We start from the raw sequence: 18,925 nt of genomic DNA, 5'->3' as shown, positions 1-18,925 counted from the left end.
GTTTGCATACTAACTCAACTAATAAGTGAGTTCCCTGTGCCAGGACACGATGTGTTTTTAAAACGCGATCCAAAGCCATTTTCCAAGGGTTGCTGAGCATGGAACATTTACTAAAGTGTCCACTTAGCACGACTGTAATTAAACAGCTGTAGCATTGTTGTGCTTGTTTCTGTTGCATCAAATCTGGTTGAAGCACAGGTAAAAAATTGCAGTTTTGACTATAGGAAAATAAAAATGTCAATTTTTGCTGAATGTTTTTGAAATCTCCTGCTGGCCTTGTGATAAAGACATAAATACGTGTTGAATATCATAATTCTCCAAGTGCTCTTATCAGTGGAGCCCAGGTTGTTATAGTTAAGGATCTGTTACTGACTGAATTTGGGAATGATTTGAAAATGGCAAAGAATCAGTGAATTGCTGTAATAACCATCTGAACCCCAAAACTTGCTGGTGAGTTTGAAAGGTATGTAATTAAAAAAAATAAAATAAAATAAAAACAAAATAAAACAACAACAACAACAACAACAAAAAACCCACTATTTTCAGAGCCAAAAACTGTAAAAACAGAAAAAAAGTTGTGTTTTCAACTTCCAACAGTCTTTGAACTAATCGTGTGTGATGTGGTGCTCCATCAGGAAAATTAAACAAATCAAAGCTTTAAATCATCTCATTTAAATTTGTGGTTACTGCTAGCAGTAACCACATTCTGTAAAAAATAAAATAAAAAATAAAAAATCTGTGCTCCTTATTGCACCAAAAAAAACATCAGTGACTCAGCTGTGACTAATAGTCACATTACAAAAATTCTTGGGTTCATCCACTCACTCCCTACTCACAACATTGGGACCACTATGTAGTGAACTATGTCGGGAGCACCTCGGCAAAGTAACATTTCGGACACTATTCAGGCTATTAATTACATCGCTCACTAGCCAAAATTCGTGCCGTACCAGCGTAGTGCAAACACATCAAATTCACAGTTTATTGCATAGCTAAGAAACGGATAAAATAAAATTGAACAAAACATAAACAGGAAATTATTTACATTTTAGTAACAAGTTTTCACGTTCTCATTCATTCGCATTTCACACTTTCACGCAATGCATGATGGTCCATATAATTTGATTAGTGACCATCGGCTGTACACTACTTTTCACGGTGCATTGTGGGACATTTTTAGTGCACTATATAGGGTGTAACATTTGTAACTTAACATTCAGACAGCACTACAAAATGGGGTGATTTCGGACACAGCCTTGAACTTTTTAGCTGAACCGGGCGAAACTTCAGGTTGTGTTGCGCAGACAGGAGACAAGTTCCATTTTTCTCAATATTGGTAACACCTGTGGACACATGTTGTACTTTAGTTTTAACTGTACTGTCTTCTTTTTCTTCTTTTTTTTTCTTTGTGTTTCCCAATTTTGGTAAAAACAAGAAAGAAAGAAATTCAACTTTGTTTTTTTTCTTTGGTTATGATTTATGGCATTATGACCGTAGCACTCTGCACAAAAGAGATTTTAAGTTCTCTCTACTTCTAGCCATGGATGTGTTGTTTCTATAGAGGTGCAGGACTTTATATTGCTGTAAAAAATGAGTCCACAGTGAGCCAACTGTGATTTTCTTCCATATACGTTTTGAATTGTTTTCACGTTGAACAAACATTTTGTAAATTAAGGTATTGCTTTGGTGATTCTGTCAGATACACACAACATCACTTACCTATACACTCCAGGCCGGTGCTGTCCAGGGAGCTGCCCGTTGAACACAAACACACAAAGGAGCCTGGGCTGTTCACACAGTCTCCATTAATACAGGGACTGGATTCACACTCATTCACATCTGTGGGAAAACAAACTCAAATTGAGCATCTCAGACACAGAACATGCGATGATGAATGTACAACAGATTGAACAAGCCTCTGACCCTCGCAGACGTCTGTCTCTGGATCAAAGAGGTATCCTTTGGGACACTGGCAGGTGAAACTTCCCGGTGTGTTCCTGCACAGGCCATTTTCACACAGCAGCCGGTTCATCAGACACTCGTCGATGTCTGAGGACAAACAAACACACAGAGAGGCGTGACGACTTTCCCCAAACTGGATTTTAAGATATTTTTAGGATACAGCGGAGCGGTGCACCTACCAATACAGTTTTTGCCCGTCAGGTCCACCTCGAAGCCTTCATTGCAGGTGCACTTGTACGTCCTCAGCATATTCTCACACACTCCGTTCTGGCAGATGTCCGGGTCGAGGGCGCATTCGTTAATATCTGAGGAGGTAAAGAACAACCTGTTGAATAAGAAAAATCTCAACACAATAACTGCCTCAGACTGCTGTGTTTGGTTTCTATGTTACCTCTTCCATCGCCGGTGATGCCGACGCCGTTGGGACACAGAGCCAGGAACTCAGCTGCAACACAACACACACAAACAGCACGGTTTGGCTGATAAAAGGAGAAATAACAGCGTTTGGGGGGAAAATATTACATTTGCCAAAATCCAAGAAATTCTCAAAGCAAGACATTTAATACCATGTCATTATCCATTTACATGCTTTCTCATTTAGCCGAGATGTATATAAAACCGTCTCTTAATGTGGTGCAGCTCTGGCGTCTTTTGATACAGAAACTTTAATTGGCAAGACTAATGAGAAGTGACTGGATGACGTGTGTGTGTCTGCGTGTGTGTGTGTGTTTGTGGAGGCTGTCGATGCTTGTGGGCGTCCCTGTCAAACAACTTGACTTTGTGACCGCTTTTTCTTCTGTCATTTCTGAAATCCAAGCCGGTGTGTCAGTGTTTCATCCGTTCATCTTGACTTTGACAGGTGTGTTTTGAATTAAATCGTGTGTGTGTGTGTGTGTCTGTGTGTAAAGCGGCGGGAGGTGGCTCTATATGCGTAAAGGGTGGAGTGATTTGAATATCCGTACCAGAGCTTTGTGGTGGGCAGGGTTGGCAGGGCTCTCCGTAGGCGTACTCGGTGCTGGCGCAGCAGCACTCCGACTTGGTCACGGCTCCAAACAGAGGCCTAACACACTGCCCTCGCTTGTAGCCACCGTAACAAGAACTGCGCATATGTGTGTCTGTTTTGGTGCAAAACAACACAAATAGTTTGTCAGCGTGTGAGAAACAGACATGGGAAAAGACATGTTGAAGGAGGCAGGAGACAGACGGAGAAGAGAGAGGAAGGGAGGCAGGAGTCAGCAGCCCTGATAAACAACAACACTGGCAAAACAAATGGTTCTTCTTTTCTCCATAACATCCAGGGATTTGAGGCATTCTCCTGCACTGATATCATTCTGACGAACACTCACCCAGACCCAACAACAGCATTTCAACACTTCCCACACAATACGCAAAGAATTGTCATTTGGGGAAATGCCGGAATGTTGCAAATAAAGGCATAAACAGATCTGCTCAGTGCCACTCGGGGGGACTGCAGCACGAGAAGGCAGGGAAACATGTTTGTTAATGATACTGAGCATGGGGTCGCAACAGATTAACAGGATGAGCTGCTGATAACATTTGTTATGATGGGATTAGTCTCTACTTTGTTACATTCAGTATTTTGGCAAAACAACAAAATTTGAAAGAAAATGGGACAAATATTCTGACAGTTCGTTCGTCCTTGGTTGGGTCAAAGACACACATGGACATCTAAACCTGCTGGAATGCACTAAAAATATAAACCCGTACAGTTGATAGTGATAGTTGGAGGAGCCAAGTTTTGCCTAAAGTAGTTCATTAACCCTCTGAACCCCGAGTAAGTTTTTTTTTTGTAATGACACCATTTATTATAGCCAGCAAATGCAAAAACAATAGGAATCATTGGACAAATCATGTGTCACATGTCCGTTGTTTTTTGTTGTTTTTTGTTGTTTTTTTCTGATTTATGGCATTAAAACTTTGATATACTGCTGAGAAGACATTTTGAGTTCTCTCTCCTCTCTCCTAGCCATAGCTGTGCTGTTTTCTAGAGGTGCATGACTTTATACTGCAGTGAAAAATGAACCCACAGGGAGCAAAAATGTGACGCCTAGAAACTGCTTTGGGTTCAGAGGGTCAACTTCATGAACAAAGACACTGTAATAAATTCTAGTAAAGAAGCTTTTTTTTTTATCTTCTATGTGTGAGAACAGAAACTTTAAGATGAGTCAGACATGCTCGGTACAAATAGAGGGTGTTCCTGTTTCTTGTCACCTAAAGTGGAATGTACTTTTGAATTAAGATTTGTTTGAAATGACTGTTTGCCGTGGTATCCAGAAACCACTCCAAGAAACAAAATACAAATACTCACCAACACAGACTCGTCCGTCAAGGCCCACTGCCATCCCAGCCATACATTCGCAGCGGAAGGATCCCTCAGTGTTGACGCAGTGGCCGTTCATGCACATTCCTGGAGTCTCACACTCGTCAATGTCTGGAAATGGATACAACATCATTCATTCACACGGAAAATGAAAGCTACAGTCAATTAAAACACAGCTGTAGTTATCAAAGCACTTAATCCACTCAAAAAAATTCAAACCAAAAGCGCTGTATCGTTTTAGTTTTATGACCTCAACTACAAAAACATTCTTCTCCTTCCCCCTGCAATAATTATGATAATTACGTGAACAGTGATATGGCACATAACTCCGTGTTTATCTATGGTGTGTGTTCTGTTTGGGTGTGTGAGAGAGACGATGAGGCCCCGGGGCCCCTTCAGACTACACATTTCATTAATGACTGCATACATTAGCGCACTTCACCCACACCCTGATCTCCTGTTTATTTATTCTGCTGTGACTAAACCAGGCCAGTGTCTCTGAGATCAAACGTCTGGTGCCGTGTGGTGCAAAATGGCAAAAGGCTGTTCTGTACGGGACATTTGGTGGTTTGCTGGTTAGGTGGTAAATATTTACCAGTGTAGCGTCTGTGGAGAGATTTTCTCACAACTGCATCACAACTGTCATGAAAACTTACAGATGAGAAGCTGAAATCAAGACAAACGCAGAGTTTGACGATGGATTGAGTCCATCTAAGGCTCCCTGTGACAATAATCGTTTCCTCTGCGTCAAAACAGACTGATCAGTTGTTGTCTACTGCATTGTCTTGTTCAAGAGAAGGCCGATCTCTTTTCTCAGACAAGAAAAGACAGACAAGTTTGGGGAAGGCTGTCTGCAAGAATCTCAAACAGGCGGGCCCCAACTATCCCCACATCCAGCTGGCCTGCCAGGATGCTAAGGGATTTTTCCAAGGCTTTTCGGGGGATTTTTGCCCTGTGCTGCTAAGACTCGCATAACAGAATTACTAACATGCCAGAGAGGCAGCCACCTTCCAAGCTAGCCAAAAATGCAGGTCAAAAGTGTCTTGAATTATATTCTGCTGATGTAGCCAGTGGATTTGTGAATGTACAGATGTAAGAATTTGTGGCCTTTCTGACAAACGCACCTACACACATGCGTCCACTGGTGTCAAGCAGGAATCCGGGTTTGCAGATGCATTTAAAGCTGCCGTCTTCATTGATACACAGTCCATTGAGGCACATGTTCCTGATTAGACACTCGTCTTGGTCTGTGGATGAACAGAGATGACAGATAGATTTATGAAAGATAACTGGCTAAAGGCACAAAATGGTGGTTTTGCATGTTTTAGTTCTGGAGCAACAATTTTCATAGAGTTTACAGTGTAGTTCACCTCTCTCTTGATAATCACATTGTCACAGAACTTGATTGTTAAAATCAAAGTCATACTGAGCAGTTCAAAGATGAATGCAAAAACTATTTTCAAAACACTCTTTGGTGCATTAAACCATCAGAAATCCCAAAGATAAACAGGAATCAGGATAATTTACACGAAAGAGCTTGACTTTTTATTCACTCTAGAGCATTTCAAAATATTCAATGTTGAAACTTTCACACGTTCCAATTTGTCAATACTATAGTTAAGGAAAGGTTATAGAAAATAAGTGGAAAAGAGGCTCTCATCATATTCACACAGTTTTGATGGAGTATACTGGCTTCTTGAGGTTTTGAAAAAGTTTATTTTAATGGACTACCCATCTAACACAAATTGTCAAGATTTGTGAGTTCTCTTAAAGAATGGAAATAGATTAATGCCCGCAAGCTCAAAATCAAGTACCAATGGTATAGGTTATCCGAAAAAAGATTAGTCGTAAAATAAAAGTACATATATTATAGTTAATGAGGTGAAACACACAAAACCACAAGCATGATCATTTAAAGTAAATGGTATATGCCTCCAACAGGCATCAGTATTAAATCACTACCTCCAATATATCCACGGTCCATTAAACATCAACATTACAAGTTCTGTGGTATTAAAGAAAACTACCCCTTAAATATCTCTCTACTCTACAAATGCAGATGTCAGAACTTGACCGACCTTGACAGTTTTTGCCGTCTTGTGAAATTTCAAATCCAGCGTTGCAGACGCAGTGGAAGCTGCCTTCAGTGTTCACGCAGCGGCCGTTGTTGCAGATCCGACCGTTGGCCACGCACTCATCCAGATCTAGCAGAAAGACGCATGATGGCACAATAAGTACAAAAACACTCTTTAAAAATGTGTGCGCGCGTGCATGTTGGTGTGCATGTGAAACCTCGGCACTCTGTCCTGGTTGCAGTGGACTGGAATCCAGCAGGACACTGACAGATGTAAGACCCAGGGGTGTTCACACATTCTCCGTGTGCACAAGGGCTCCTTTCACATTCGTCATCATCTGCAGAGCAAACAAGAAGTTCAAAAAACCTCCTTCAGTCTGGTGTTGAGGAAACTTGTCCTTTAATCTCTCCATACTCACCGATGCACTCTCCCCGTCCATCCAACTTGAACCCCATGTTGCACTCACAGCGATATCCGCTGCCCGGCATTGGGATACACCTGCCATTCAGGCAGAGGTTGCGGTAGGCCTGGCACATGTTGGTGATATTCTGGGTTTGGATGATACTCGGGCCTGAAGGAAGCAATCGCATACATACATCATTAAAGAAATCAGGAAATCCTCTTTTTTATGTATGGACCAACTTTGCTAACTTGTTCATTTATGTTTGTTCTTTTTGAAAATAAAAAATCGGGGAAAAAAAAAAGAAAACAAAGAAATCACGAAATTTTATCTTGAAGAATACACCTCTGCTTCGTTTGATAGTATACTAACTAGAAGAGATTTAGTCTGGCATCTTTGTTTGTAAGACATTTGTTTAACAGATAATTTAGGTGCCATTCATAGCACACTGATTATGTATATACAGTAGGACAAGTTAGTAGTATCAGAAAAGTCACATCTCACCTGCATGCACAAGCAAAATGGAATTCATAAGCATGTAGCTTTGCATTGTTGGACCTATCTGCACACTACATTTACACTGTATTATCATCTCATTAGCCACTGGCTTCTCAATAAGGTAAGAAATTGCTTTTCTTCTTTCTTAGAAGCCTAATCTCTGTGAAGGTCTCTTGAAAAATGCTTTCCATTTTATTGCAGATAAGATTCTGCACATGGCTCTGGTCATTACTGTTCCTGCAAAGGCTCTTTTAAAAAGGACATATTCTGCACAAAATCTTTGAATATCTTTGCAGCAGCTGTCAGTGTTTTCCATTATTAAAGAGCCCATCCTGTGAAAACAATACTTTTACCTTGTTAACATGTATTTTATATGCATGACCCAATAAGCATTAGGAACCATGGGCTGAGCATTTGAACCTTGAAACTGCAGCATACATTGACCATCTCAAAGACACGATTCAGACAGTCGGGGTCCATATGTAACAATCCCCTCAACTTGCAGGGTCGGGTCTCCGTCTTGACCTCGCGTAACTGGATTACTCCACTATTACAATCTGCTTTTATGTAGCTAAAACAATTTGGCACTTTTTGAGGAGAGGGAACAGTGCAAAATTACATCTGAGCCATTTTTATGTCTAAAGAGAGCATCTTCATTGAAAAAATATTTCAAAATTAAAATTAGAAAATATGTCATTTTGATTTGGGGGTTTAATAAGTGCCAAGACCTTAACATGTAGCTCGCTGGTTTAAAGGTGCAGGTTGTTCTTGCTCAAACTTGGGATTTTGATGTCAGCAAAAGATCAATGGGTAGCAATCGGAGGCTGACCACAGCACATCTACTGAGTTAGACCACAAAATATGTGTTATGAGCTAATTTGATGCACATCATTTAAACACGCAAACCAAACATTAGCAGAAAGTAGCTTTGTACCAGGTGGAGGTTGTCCTGGAAATGGTTCTGGGTATTGTCTTGGATCTGGAATCTGGATGGGAATTTCACCAGGAACTCTAGGAATGTGCAGAGGAGGCTGACCAGGAATTACTCCAGGACCCTGCCCAGGAGGTTGAGGATATGGAAATGGGTAGACGCCAGGGATGTCTGGACGACCAGGTACCAGCCCTCCACCGTTCCCATCAGGTATCTGGATGCACAGTTTCTGGTACTCCTCTGAAATTAGCACATGTGAAAAGTAGTGGGATGTTAGCTCAGTATGGCGACACGGAGACATAAAGATGAAAATTTGAAGACATGTGATGGCCACTCCACCTGTTCCGCGAATGGGGCACATTTCAGGGGTGGAACCGTCGGACCAACAGCGTCCACTATCACAGCAGCACTGCATTTTGGTCAACAGCTGCGTGTTTTGGTTGGCGCAGCGCCCGTTCAGCAGGCTAGCGTAGCAGTACCCACCGCGAGCATCTGTGGGAAACAGCACAGTTTGACGTCAGTGAAACCAGCCGTGCTATATGGAATATGGCATGTGTTGTCTGCATGAAAAGCAAGAAAACTGGCACAAGTACAATCAAAAGATCACTGTTGTTACTTCAGATTTTCCATCATTTGGAAGATGGAAGCCACTTCTAATAGTCATCATTTCCTATTTATGAGAACCTTTTCCTTCGTCCCGCAGTTTCTGGCACCGTGCACCAGCATGACTCACATTCAGGTTGCCTATTAACATAAATATATCATGTCTTGTTTCACACCCAGCCCATCCAGGGCATTCATGTGGAGAAACTGACAGGCTACACCGCTGATTGCTTGGTTAAGTTCGACAAGATGTCAGGCACGCATAGAGCCGGTTGGAGGTAAAACAGTCGGGCCCTTAAGAGGCGAGGCTAGTATAGTACTGCATGGGAAACAGACTAAAATGTTTGGAGCAACAGTTTTCTGGAACGAAACACTCAGACATTCCTTCCTCACAAACATGCTCTCCTGGGGGGTAATGCGAGCGTGTGTTTGCATATGTTTGTGTGTGTATGCATGCACTTGTGAGTATATGCGCATGTACATCTAATGGACTTTTCTGACCTAAATTCTTTCCTCGTCTGTTTTCGGGTGAAACTGTGCTGAACTAGGGGAGCTTTACAGGCTTTTCTGGTGATCATGTGGGCGTGTGAACGCACGGACTCTTATCAACCTCCCAGGATGTGGACTGTTCAATGACACCCATGCACGCACTGCACTGTCCTCGTGAATAGATGCACGTACATTTCACTTCTTCCAGCCGTGATGTCAAAAAACAAAGTCACCTGAGCTCGAGAGGAGTTCACTGGAGTTCTCTCATCACGTCTCAGCTCGAAGAGAATATAGCTCATTGTTGTGGAACTAGAAACAAGCAACTACTGACCTAAATTCTACCAGCTGGAACGTTGGACAGATTTCAGTTCTTTCTGCTCTCAGTGCCAGGCATAAAGGCGGAGGAATCAAAATGGGGTGGAAAAAGGAAAGAGAATGAAACGGCACTCTTTTTCTTTTTTTCTTTTTTAGCTCAACTGTCTCATATTTTATCTATCCTAGTAACAACAAACCAAAGCAAACACAATGCAGGGGACTCACCTATACACCTGGATCCATCCACACTGGTGTAATATCCCTGAGGACACTTGCAGAAGTAGCTGCCAGCAGTATTTGAGCATTCACCCACACCGCAAAGACCTGGAATGTTTGAACACTCGTCCAGATCTAAAGAGAAGAGAGGTGAAGAGAGGAATGCATTGTAATCATAACTGTCAATGAAAGTGAATAAACTGGAAACTAACTTTAAATGTGAATGTCTTCAGGACTGGAGCACATGTTGGCAGTGACAATGGAAATAAGGCATTGTCACAGGATATTAAATGCAGGGGCCTCCATAGCTGCTCTTCTGTTAGCACCGTTAACCACCAAGTGCACATCATCAGACACAAAGTCTGTTAAGAAATGCACTGTAACTTATACCCGTTTGAAATGTCTTTTACACAGTCCAGAAGTTTTCCGGCAATTATTTCTGGGCATAAAATAGCACATATTTTACTCTGCAAATGAGTGCCAGAAAACTTTGCTCAGTCTGTTTCACCAGAGTTAAACTTGGTCTGGAAATTGTCATATTCATGTCTTAATAAGCCAATATTATTCACAGGCTAACTGTGGCCCTTTATTTGTGGGGGAATAGAAGTGATGCAAGGAGAGAGCATTTATTAAAGATTTTTTAGCCACAAACATTAAACATATTGCGAGTCCCTCAGTGGCCACATTTAACCCTGTGAACCCCTCAGCTGGCCAACAGCTTTGAAAGGAATGTTTTTGTTGAAAAAAATGCCAAAATTACATTATTGATTAGAGACAGAAACTGTAAAAACAACAAAAATTTGGGGATTTTCAACTTTCTGACAGACCTCGAACTAATCTCATGTGACATGTGGTTCTGTCAGGAAAATTAAGCAAATTTGTGCTTGAAAGTGCGGTATTTCATCAAACTCACTATTTCCTATGTTTTATTTTTTTTAACTGCTAAAAAATAAAGCATTTAAACTAACCAGATCTTGTAAAAAAAAAAAAATAATTAAATTGGAAAAAAAAAACTGCATTCCATGGCACAACTGAGAAGCTCTAAGAGACCTAGCTAAAACCAATTTACACGTGACAAAACAAATCACGGAAAATTTGCTGAACTAGGCTGAACTGCAGGCTGTGTTTACACAGAGCAGAAAAGACAAAATATAGAAAGTAAATAAAATGTAAGTAGAAAAATATCTATTTTGATGTTGATCAATATTTTTTCCCAGCACTGGTTACACCTGTTGATACTTGCTGTGCTACTGATTCTGCTTTTTTTTTTTGTTTGTTTGTTTGTTTGTTTGTTTGCTTTTTTTTCCAGGAAAATTAAAATTAAAATTAAAGAAAATTACCTTTGAAAAAAAACAACAACTTTGCTATGCTGCAAAAACGGCATTATTCAGCTCTATTTACTTCTAGCCATGGTAGTGAATGAGTTAAATGTGCCAGAAACCCCTTAGGGTTTAGAAAAAAAAATGAAAAAAAATATGACCTAAGAATTCTGAAAATCAGTCAGAAGCTGATAATTAGGATCCCCAGCTGAGAGAAAATTATCTTTTCAAAACTACACATCAGCATAAACTTTCCTGACATATTTGCCTGATAAACTGTTTTAGAGCAAGGCCATTTGGATTTTACTGACCAGCAGCCATGTTGGCTACAGATGAGTATTACTAAACTAGTGTTTTTCATTTAGCTAAAGAAATGTTGCTGCGGAGAGGAGTCATAGGTCAGAAAGGTGAGTCAATGATGTGTGTTAAAAAATATATATATTTGCATAAAATTTACTACTGATCATACTAGACTAAGTAAGGTTGTAGCAGCAAACCCCTTAAATGCAGTCAGTTAAACTGTGAGCTCTTGTCTTTTGTGCAAGTGAGATTTTTCGTCTTTCCAAAGTTCCATAGTCTTTAACATACAAATAGAGGAAAAAAACCTCCTTTAACACCAGCATTTCTTTCAAGCGTCAAAATTAAGTGTTACACAGGATTGCTGAGAGAAAGCTGAGTGCTGCTTTGGTTTAATTAAACTTGTTTCAAGGGAAGGGCAAAAAGTGGCTTATGTGTGGTCTTTCCCCACAAAGTAATAATCAGAACGCCATGACTGAGGTGAAGTTAACCACATCTAGGCGGATGTGGCTTTGAGCGCTCTTAACTTTTAGGAACTTTTAAAATATTTTTTTAGTCTACTCTGTCATTCAAGCTCACAATGAAAGCTTGATCCTTACCTTCACATTTCTGTGAGACCTCGTTGAACTTGTGCCCAGCGGGGCATTTACATTCAAAGGATCCCACTGTGTTGATGCAGTTTCCTCCTTGGCAGATGCCAGGGATGGCCTGGCACTCATCCACATCTGTACATACAGAGCAAACAATTATTACACAACCTAATGCATGCATGAGAACAGATATAGGAATCCTTTGATGTACAAAACAAGACAAATGATGCAGAGACTGTAAAATAAACTCAGTACAGGGGCAACAAACACTGAACACCCTCAAATGTGCATAGATAGAAACTGGGTCTGACTTTCATGAGATCAACAGAGTGACAAGCGAAAAGAGAAGGAGGGAAAGGAATGTCTCCTGCTGGAGGGACAGAAACTGAAGCCAAGTAGACCAAGAAAAAGATAGAAAGATTGAGGCAAATACAAAATGGAAAGCGAAACAGAAGGTTAGAGCTGAGATCACATGCAATGACTACTGTACATGAACATATGCTTTCAAAGGAGGGACGCTATGACGTCATTAGTGAGTTGACCCAGAGCGCCGGGTTTGTCCAAGTTTGAAATCTGTTACCTTATGCTGATGACTAAATTAAATTCATTTAATGACTCTGACAGACGAAAATGCAGGTCTCAGGCTGAAAACCTGCAGGAGGCTGTGACCTGATGCAGTCCCAGAGAACTCCGTGTTCCTCTGGGCCCTGGCTCAGGTCCGCCTCCCCTGCAGAGGTTCTGATGTTGTTGGGTCTGGAGCAGGCAGACTCAGGGCCGTGTTACCAGAAATGAGCTCTCCCACGTGGCACCGCCAATGACCCGTGTTACTGACTCTGACAGTCGCACCACAGCGGGTGTCTGCGGGCATTCCATACACATGTGGGAGGCACTGCCACCCACCCCAATTTAACCCAATTAGAACTAATCCTCTGCAGAGGGGATGGTGGGTAGAGATGAGGGGATGACAGAGGGAGAGGGGTGAAGGCAGACAAGGAGGGAGAAGGAGTTAAAATGGCCAGAAAGGACAGAGGCAGCAAAGAAAGAGAGGGGAGGGAGAGCGACAGAGAGGAAGAAAGATACAAAAACAGAAAGACAGACAGAGACACTGAGGAACAGACTTTACCTTGGCACGCCCCGGTGCGGTGGTTTGGTATGAACCCTCTTCGGCAGGGGTGAGGCTGGGCTGGGCACATCTCACAGGGGTGACCCCACGCTCGTCCCACTGTGGCGCAGCACAAAGTCTTTGTGCACACAATCCCTGTGAGCTGGCCCTGACACATCTGGTTATTGACCGAGGCAAAGCATGGCCCGGTGCGGTAGTCTGCAGAGGCAAACCCGGAGATTCAGTAGGTGTCTTTTTATGTCCAGAACAATCACATTGCAAAAATAAAGCAGGTTACAAGACTGGGTAGCCAGTTAAAAATGTTAATGTTGTGAATTATGTGAAACATTTTGGACCAAAACTGTGATTAAGACATTTAGAGCCACGGCTGAAACCCAGAACATGAACTTAATTCAACGGTTGAGTGGCTGTCTGGCACACGCAAACGGAAACACTCAAACTGAATGTAATTTTGCATGACATCTACAACACGCTTACGTTACATGTGATGAAAGTGCTACAGAGCGGACAGTAACACACTCCATAAAGAATGCATTGTCTGTTCCTGGCATTTTAATCGGTCTGGCTCTCAGGTGCGTTGTAACCTAGTGTGTGTGTGGTAGAAAAAAAACAGATAGGGAAGAGGTCTGGAAAACCTTTTAAAGTTGTGTGGGCGGCTGTAATGGACACCAGCAAGGACACCCAGACAATGAAAAATCAGTCTGGTGGACATATTAAGTGATGGCTGGCTGTTTAGTCATCTGTGTTGTCTTCAGGAGAAAATAGCACATTAAATATGTAGCTAGATCGAACACAATGTAAAGAATAGGTCATTAATCTCAAAGGCCAGCAGATGCGAACAGGGAGGGCGTGTCTATGGAATACAGTAGGTGATTTCCACACTAGCTACAGCAGCTTAGAATTAAAATCAAATTGCCTATAATAAATACAAAAGTGTGAAGAAAGTCCCTCCATCAACATTCTTCAACTCTGTTCTCACTGGTTTAAACCTCGTTCCCTCACTGCATTCTCTCTCCAAACGCCACTCCTTAGTTGCAAACTCCCCACGGACTCAACAAGATCGCCGAATTTTATCAGGTGAAGGGGATTGGAAGGTGGTGAAACACAGACAGATAGGGACAGAGAGAAGGCAAGAGAGAGCAAGAGAGTGAGAGAGAGAAACGCATCACTCCCAAAAGAATCTGGACACAATCCAAAGGCAAAAATCATTTCCACATTTCACAGCAGACAACAGACAGCGAGAGGAAAGAAGGAGACCAGTTCCAACAGCGCAGTCGTTTAAAACAAACGAGACATTGTGCGTTTCCCGTGTGGACCGGGGCCCAGCCCAGACCCGTCACGTGCACCGCAGCCTCCACGGTCTCTCTGCCTCTGGCACCAGCACTGTGTGAAACAGAACTGGGTCATCTCTCTTTCTCCTGCTCACTCCCTCCTGCTCAGCCTCTACTGGAGACCAAATGCTTTTGATTCTTTGTCTAGTTCTCCGTCCAACAAGAGGCGGAAAAGTAACTAAGTGCATTTATTGAAGTACAGAGTTGAAGTACTCTGGATGACTTTTCAGGACTAGATTTTGTCACTACTCACATATAGTAAATCCAGCTCATATCACACCGTACCACGACGACCACGACTTATTGCAGCACTACTCGTAAAGAAATCTTGTAGAAATAACTCAAAAATGCAGGATATACGCTTCGTCACCTACTGACCTGGAGTTAAAGGAGGAGAATCGATGCTGCTCTCGTGACTGTAAGACAAATGAAGCCAACTCCAGCCGTCAGTTAGCGAGCAGCAGCGTAAAGAAAAATAACAGACAGTCTGCCGCTGTCTAAATCTCCGTCTGTCCTCAATATTCTTGCACATAACACCCAGTAAAACAGCAACTGGTTGTCTTAACACTTCATTTTATTACTGTTAATTAGTGAGCGTTTAGAGGTGCAGGTAGGGAGGAATACGTTACCTTCAGACGGAGCCAGGAAAAATGTTGCCTCCTGTTTCCAGGCTTCGACTAAAAAAAAACTAACCGGGTTTCATATTTACCCAACAGATACAAATTTGTCGAGTTGATTTACTTATGGGAAAATTTTAACAACAAGAAACGCTGACCCCAGCACTTTGCAGAGAGAATAAATGGGACGGTCGCAGGAAAATACACCAGGAATTCTGCATCATAAAAGCACAGACTGTCTGGATAAAGCCACAAACACAACAGGAGTGCGGTCAGTCGTGTCTTCAGAATTACAGAAAGGCTCAACAAAAGATCTTTAAAGGTAGCAATGGAAGTGGAAGGTCTTTAGGCGAGTGGCAAACTTTCAACAGGTTGCGTGATCTGTAGGGTCTGGAGGTCCAGCGACAGACAAGTGCTACAGAGATACAACACACGGGCAATAAAAGAAACTTAAAACCAATTTTATCTTTCAGTAGTAACTAGTAAAGAGAGGCCAGGACAGGGGAGATATGGTCTCTGCTCTTGGCACCAGATTGCTGCATTTTGAACCAGCTGCAGGGGAGATAAGGCTGATTCCTACAAAGAGAGAAGTGGGGAGAAAAAGCATGATCTTTGGCATCTGAATCTTTAGCAGACAGGAACGGTTTTAATTTTGCAAGTGATTTCAGATGAAAGGCGCTGACGAGATTCGTATCACAATAAAAGCTGCTGCCAGTGGGGCATTTTCTGCTGAGTCTTGTGCACTTTTCCTCAAATTTTCTGAATGCTTTTGCTTTCAACAGAATATTTTACCATTGTTGTGTTTTTTCTTTTACTTGAGCAGTTCTTTTCAAAAAGTGCTCAGCTTCCGCCAGCTATCTCCTGTATCTACTCAAACCCTACATTATGCGCCTTACCTACAACAACAAAGCAACACACTGTATATCGGAAAAGTAATTACAGGAGCTATGGAAAGTTTTCATGTGGCGCCCGCGTAAGCTGAGAGCAGCAGACGGTGTAAATAACTCAAGTTTCTCTTTTCATTAGATTAAGGTTTATGTCTTATTACTGTCAGGGTGCCACACATGCATCATCTGACAAAGTACCTGCTTATTACAGCTCTTTTGTGTGTGAGAGCTCAGCACTAAAAAAGAAGAAAAAAAAGGCAATAAAGCAAACACAAGCGCCGCACTTAAACAGTCAGCTGAGGTAAACAGGGAGAGGCAGACAGCTGTAGGGTGAAAATGGTGTCATTTCATCCGTCATCTCGCTGTCTCTCTGTGAACTGCATACAGCTGTGGGGATCCACCCATGTCCTGTACATCTGGGAGTAATCGCACGTGTTCACACACAAACACACTCAAGCACACACACAGAATATCAGGCGATGTCCCAACCCCTCATCCGCAGCCAGCGATGATCTCAAAGCACACACACACACAAAAAATTACGAAAAAATGTTGCCCTTGTTTCTGCTTTGCTGCTCCACTTTTGAACGGATACGAGAGTAGCCGCCTCAGTAAATAATACGGGAGCAGAGTGTTGACTCTCATTAGCAAAGCGGTTTAATTTTTGTGTCAAGGTGCTTTTCGTAACACAATAGAAACACTGGCTTCCTCCATGACCAGTGCACAGCATACAGTATCGGGGTGAACAGGACGGAAGGACGCCGGGAAGTGGGTCAAAAGACTTTTCTGGATTAACTCCAAAATGCATGTACACACCCACACACACACAAACACACACACAAAAATCAGTCCAGTTTTTCCATATCCGCCCTTTCTCGGTGTTCCCCCTTTGCAGATGGTGCTCCCTATATGCACCTTGCTTTCCTTTAACATATGCGTAATTTGGAAACATGTATTTGTGTATGCATATGTTTAGTGTGTGTGTGTGTGTGTGTGTGTGTGTGTGTGTGTGTGTGTGTGTTTCCTTGCATCTGTTACGGGGTCATATATATATATATGGGTGGGGTCTTCCCTATCAGCCGACTTCTCCATCCTCCCAGGAGGAACAAGTTGAGCTCAAACACACACACACTTGGTGATCTTCCTACTGAGATTCGCAGCAGGACAGAGCCTGATAGGGGGAAAGTCAGCGACGCATTAAGAAACAAGAGAGCCCCTCAGCTGGCTGACCGACTTCCCTGTTGTGCTCTCGCTGCTGACTTATTGACTGTGTAACTCACGTGTTGCCACGTTTCAGGCCAGTCTTTCACCATCATCCCAAGTGAACTCAATGGCGTCATAGCGAAAGCTCGACTTTATTGCTCCGTGCCTAAATGACTCTGCAAGCAGGAGCAAAAAAAAAATAAAGAGCCCTGCATGCAATCAGTAGGAGATCTCACCGATTCCACATTCCAGCCTAAATCACATTTGCAACCAACAAAGAGCATGTTGATGTACCAGGGCGACATTTCCCCTGCAATCAGCTGTGCCTTGTGATGGGACCACTGGTCAGCAGATCACCAGTCACTTTGGCAGCTCAAAGTCACCCAGTAGCTCACGCTGTTGACCCCAATAGCACCGAAATATTTCCATGTCCAAGAAAAACCTCACAGCCCGCAATGTTTGCGGAGACCTCGTGCTTTTGCTAATGTGATAAGATCAAGCCATAATGGGGCACGGTTCTGTAAACTGCATTAAAAATCGTGTGGGGTGTGTGTACACATGGGCTTCATGCATGTGCTTGTATTTATGTGAGGGCACAATGACTTTCCCTTGGGAGGTGATGGATCCCAGCCAAGGAAATTCCAGTGAAAGTAACTTAACCCAAAACGCCACTGTATCCATCAGCCCACATTCTCTGCCCCTCTAGACGTGACCACATGCAAAACGAAGGGCCATGAGGCGGACACACTGCATGCAGGATTCCAAATTGATTGCTGACTATTCTCTGTATTGATTGGAACTTTCTTGATTGAAAAGTAAATCAAATGTACTGATAGCATTTAATCAAAAATATTCGACAACACCAGTCCTCAGTGCCTGACATGTCGGGAAAGCTTGCTGCTGCCATTTCACCAGTCAAACCACCAACTGCAAATCTTGTTTCTTTCTTTTCATTTGGTGAAATAAACAATATTTTCCCAGTTTGCCAGCTTGTGTTGCCAAGTTGTTTATTCACCCAAATCCCAAACATGACATCTTCAAATTGCTTGATTTGACGAAGCAACTGTCCAAAACTGAAGATATTCAAGTAACAATAACACAAAACAGAACAAGCTGCACATCATCAACATCAACTGAAAGGCTGGAAGCAGAAAATATTTGATACTTTTCGCTGAATAAATGACTGAAAACTGTTGCCGACTATTTATCTGTCAATCAACTAACATTCTACCAAATACTGACATCAGTCACAACATTAAAACCACCTGCCTAAAATGTGTAGGCCACCTTTGTGCTGCCAAAACAGCTCTTAGACTCAGACCACTGGATGTGTTCTTGTGGTGTTTGGCACCAGGATGCTGACAGTAAATTCCTTGGGTCTTGTGGGTTGTAGCTGTTTTGCTCTTTATCGTGTTCCTTGAGCTGTTCCTGAGCAGTTTTTACAGCGTGGCAGAGCATGTTATGCTGCTTGCATTCAGAAGGTTGGGCATTATGTGTCAAAGCAGCATCCACATGAATACCAGAACTCAAGGTTTCTCAGAAGAACATTGCATTGTTACGAGATGATCGATGTCAAACACTTGATCTGTCTGATCAGCACTATAAAATAACACCCTGCATCAGCCAGCACAGGTATATCTAAAACTTAGATTTCATTAAAACAGCAGCACATAATGACACAAATGGATATCACAATATGCTGTGTTAAGACAAAAGCTGAAGACGGAG

The 18,925-nt window shown here is 42.3% G+C and overlaps 1 protein-coding gene across 1 annotated transcript in view; it reads right to left on the bottom strand.

The window, feature by feature from the left end:
• The window catches only part of fbn1 (fibrillin 1), a 71,154-nt gene that overhangs the window by 42,265 nt on the left and 9,964 nt on the right, over nucleotides 1-18,925 (bottom strand). Inside the window, exons 7-21 of the mRNA XM_008276079.1 lie at nucleotides 13,160-13,357; nucleotides 12,046-12,171; nucleotides 9,840-9,965; nucleotides 8,547-8,699; nucleotides 8,211-8,447; nucleotides 6,797-6,949; nucleotides 6,596-6,715; nucleotides 6,382-6,507; nucleotides 5,428-5,550; nucleotides 4,292-4,414; nucleotides 2,925-3,077; nucleotides 2,354-2,407; nucleotides 2,142-2,267; nucleotides 1,924-2,049; nucleotides 1,720-1,839 (exon numbers count right to left, since the gene is read on the bottom strand). Coding sequence (XP_008274301.1) covers nucleotides 1,720-1,839; nucleotides 1,924-2,049; nucleotides 2,142-2,267; nucleotides 2,354-2,407; nucleotides 2,925-3,077; nucleotides 4,292-4,414; nucleotides 5,428-5,550; nucleotides 6,382-6,507; nucleotides 6,596-6,715; nucleotides 6,797-6,949; nucleotides 8,211-8,447; nucleotides 8,547-8,699; nucleotides 9,840-9,965; nucleotides 12,046-12,171; nucleotides 13,160-13,357 — 2,064 coding nt within the window. The remainder of the gene's footprint in view (nucleotides 1-1,719; nucleotides 1,840-1,923; nucleotides 2,050-2,141; nucleotides 2,268-2,353; nucleotides 2,408-2,924; nucleotides 3,078-4,291; nucleotides 4,415-5,427; nucleotides 5,551-6,381; nucleotides 6,508-6,595; nucleotides 6,716-6,796; nucleotides 6,950-8,210; nucleotides 8,448-8,546; nucleotides 8,700-9,839; nucleotides 9,966-12,045; nucleotides 12,172-13,159; nucleotides 13,358-18,925) is intronic.

This window comes from Stegastes partitus, unplaced genomic scaffold, assembly GCF_000690725.1.
Source record: "Stegastes partitus isolate 25-593 unplaced genomic scaffold, Stegastes_partitus-1.0.2 Scaffold64, whole genome shotgun sequence".
NCBI lineage: Eukaryota > Metazoa > Chordata > Actinopteri > Pomacentridae > Stegastes > Stegastes partitus.
This window is presented reverse-complemented; position numbering and strand designations above follow the sequence as displayed.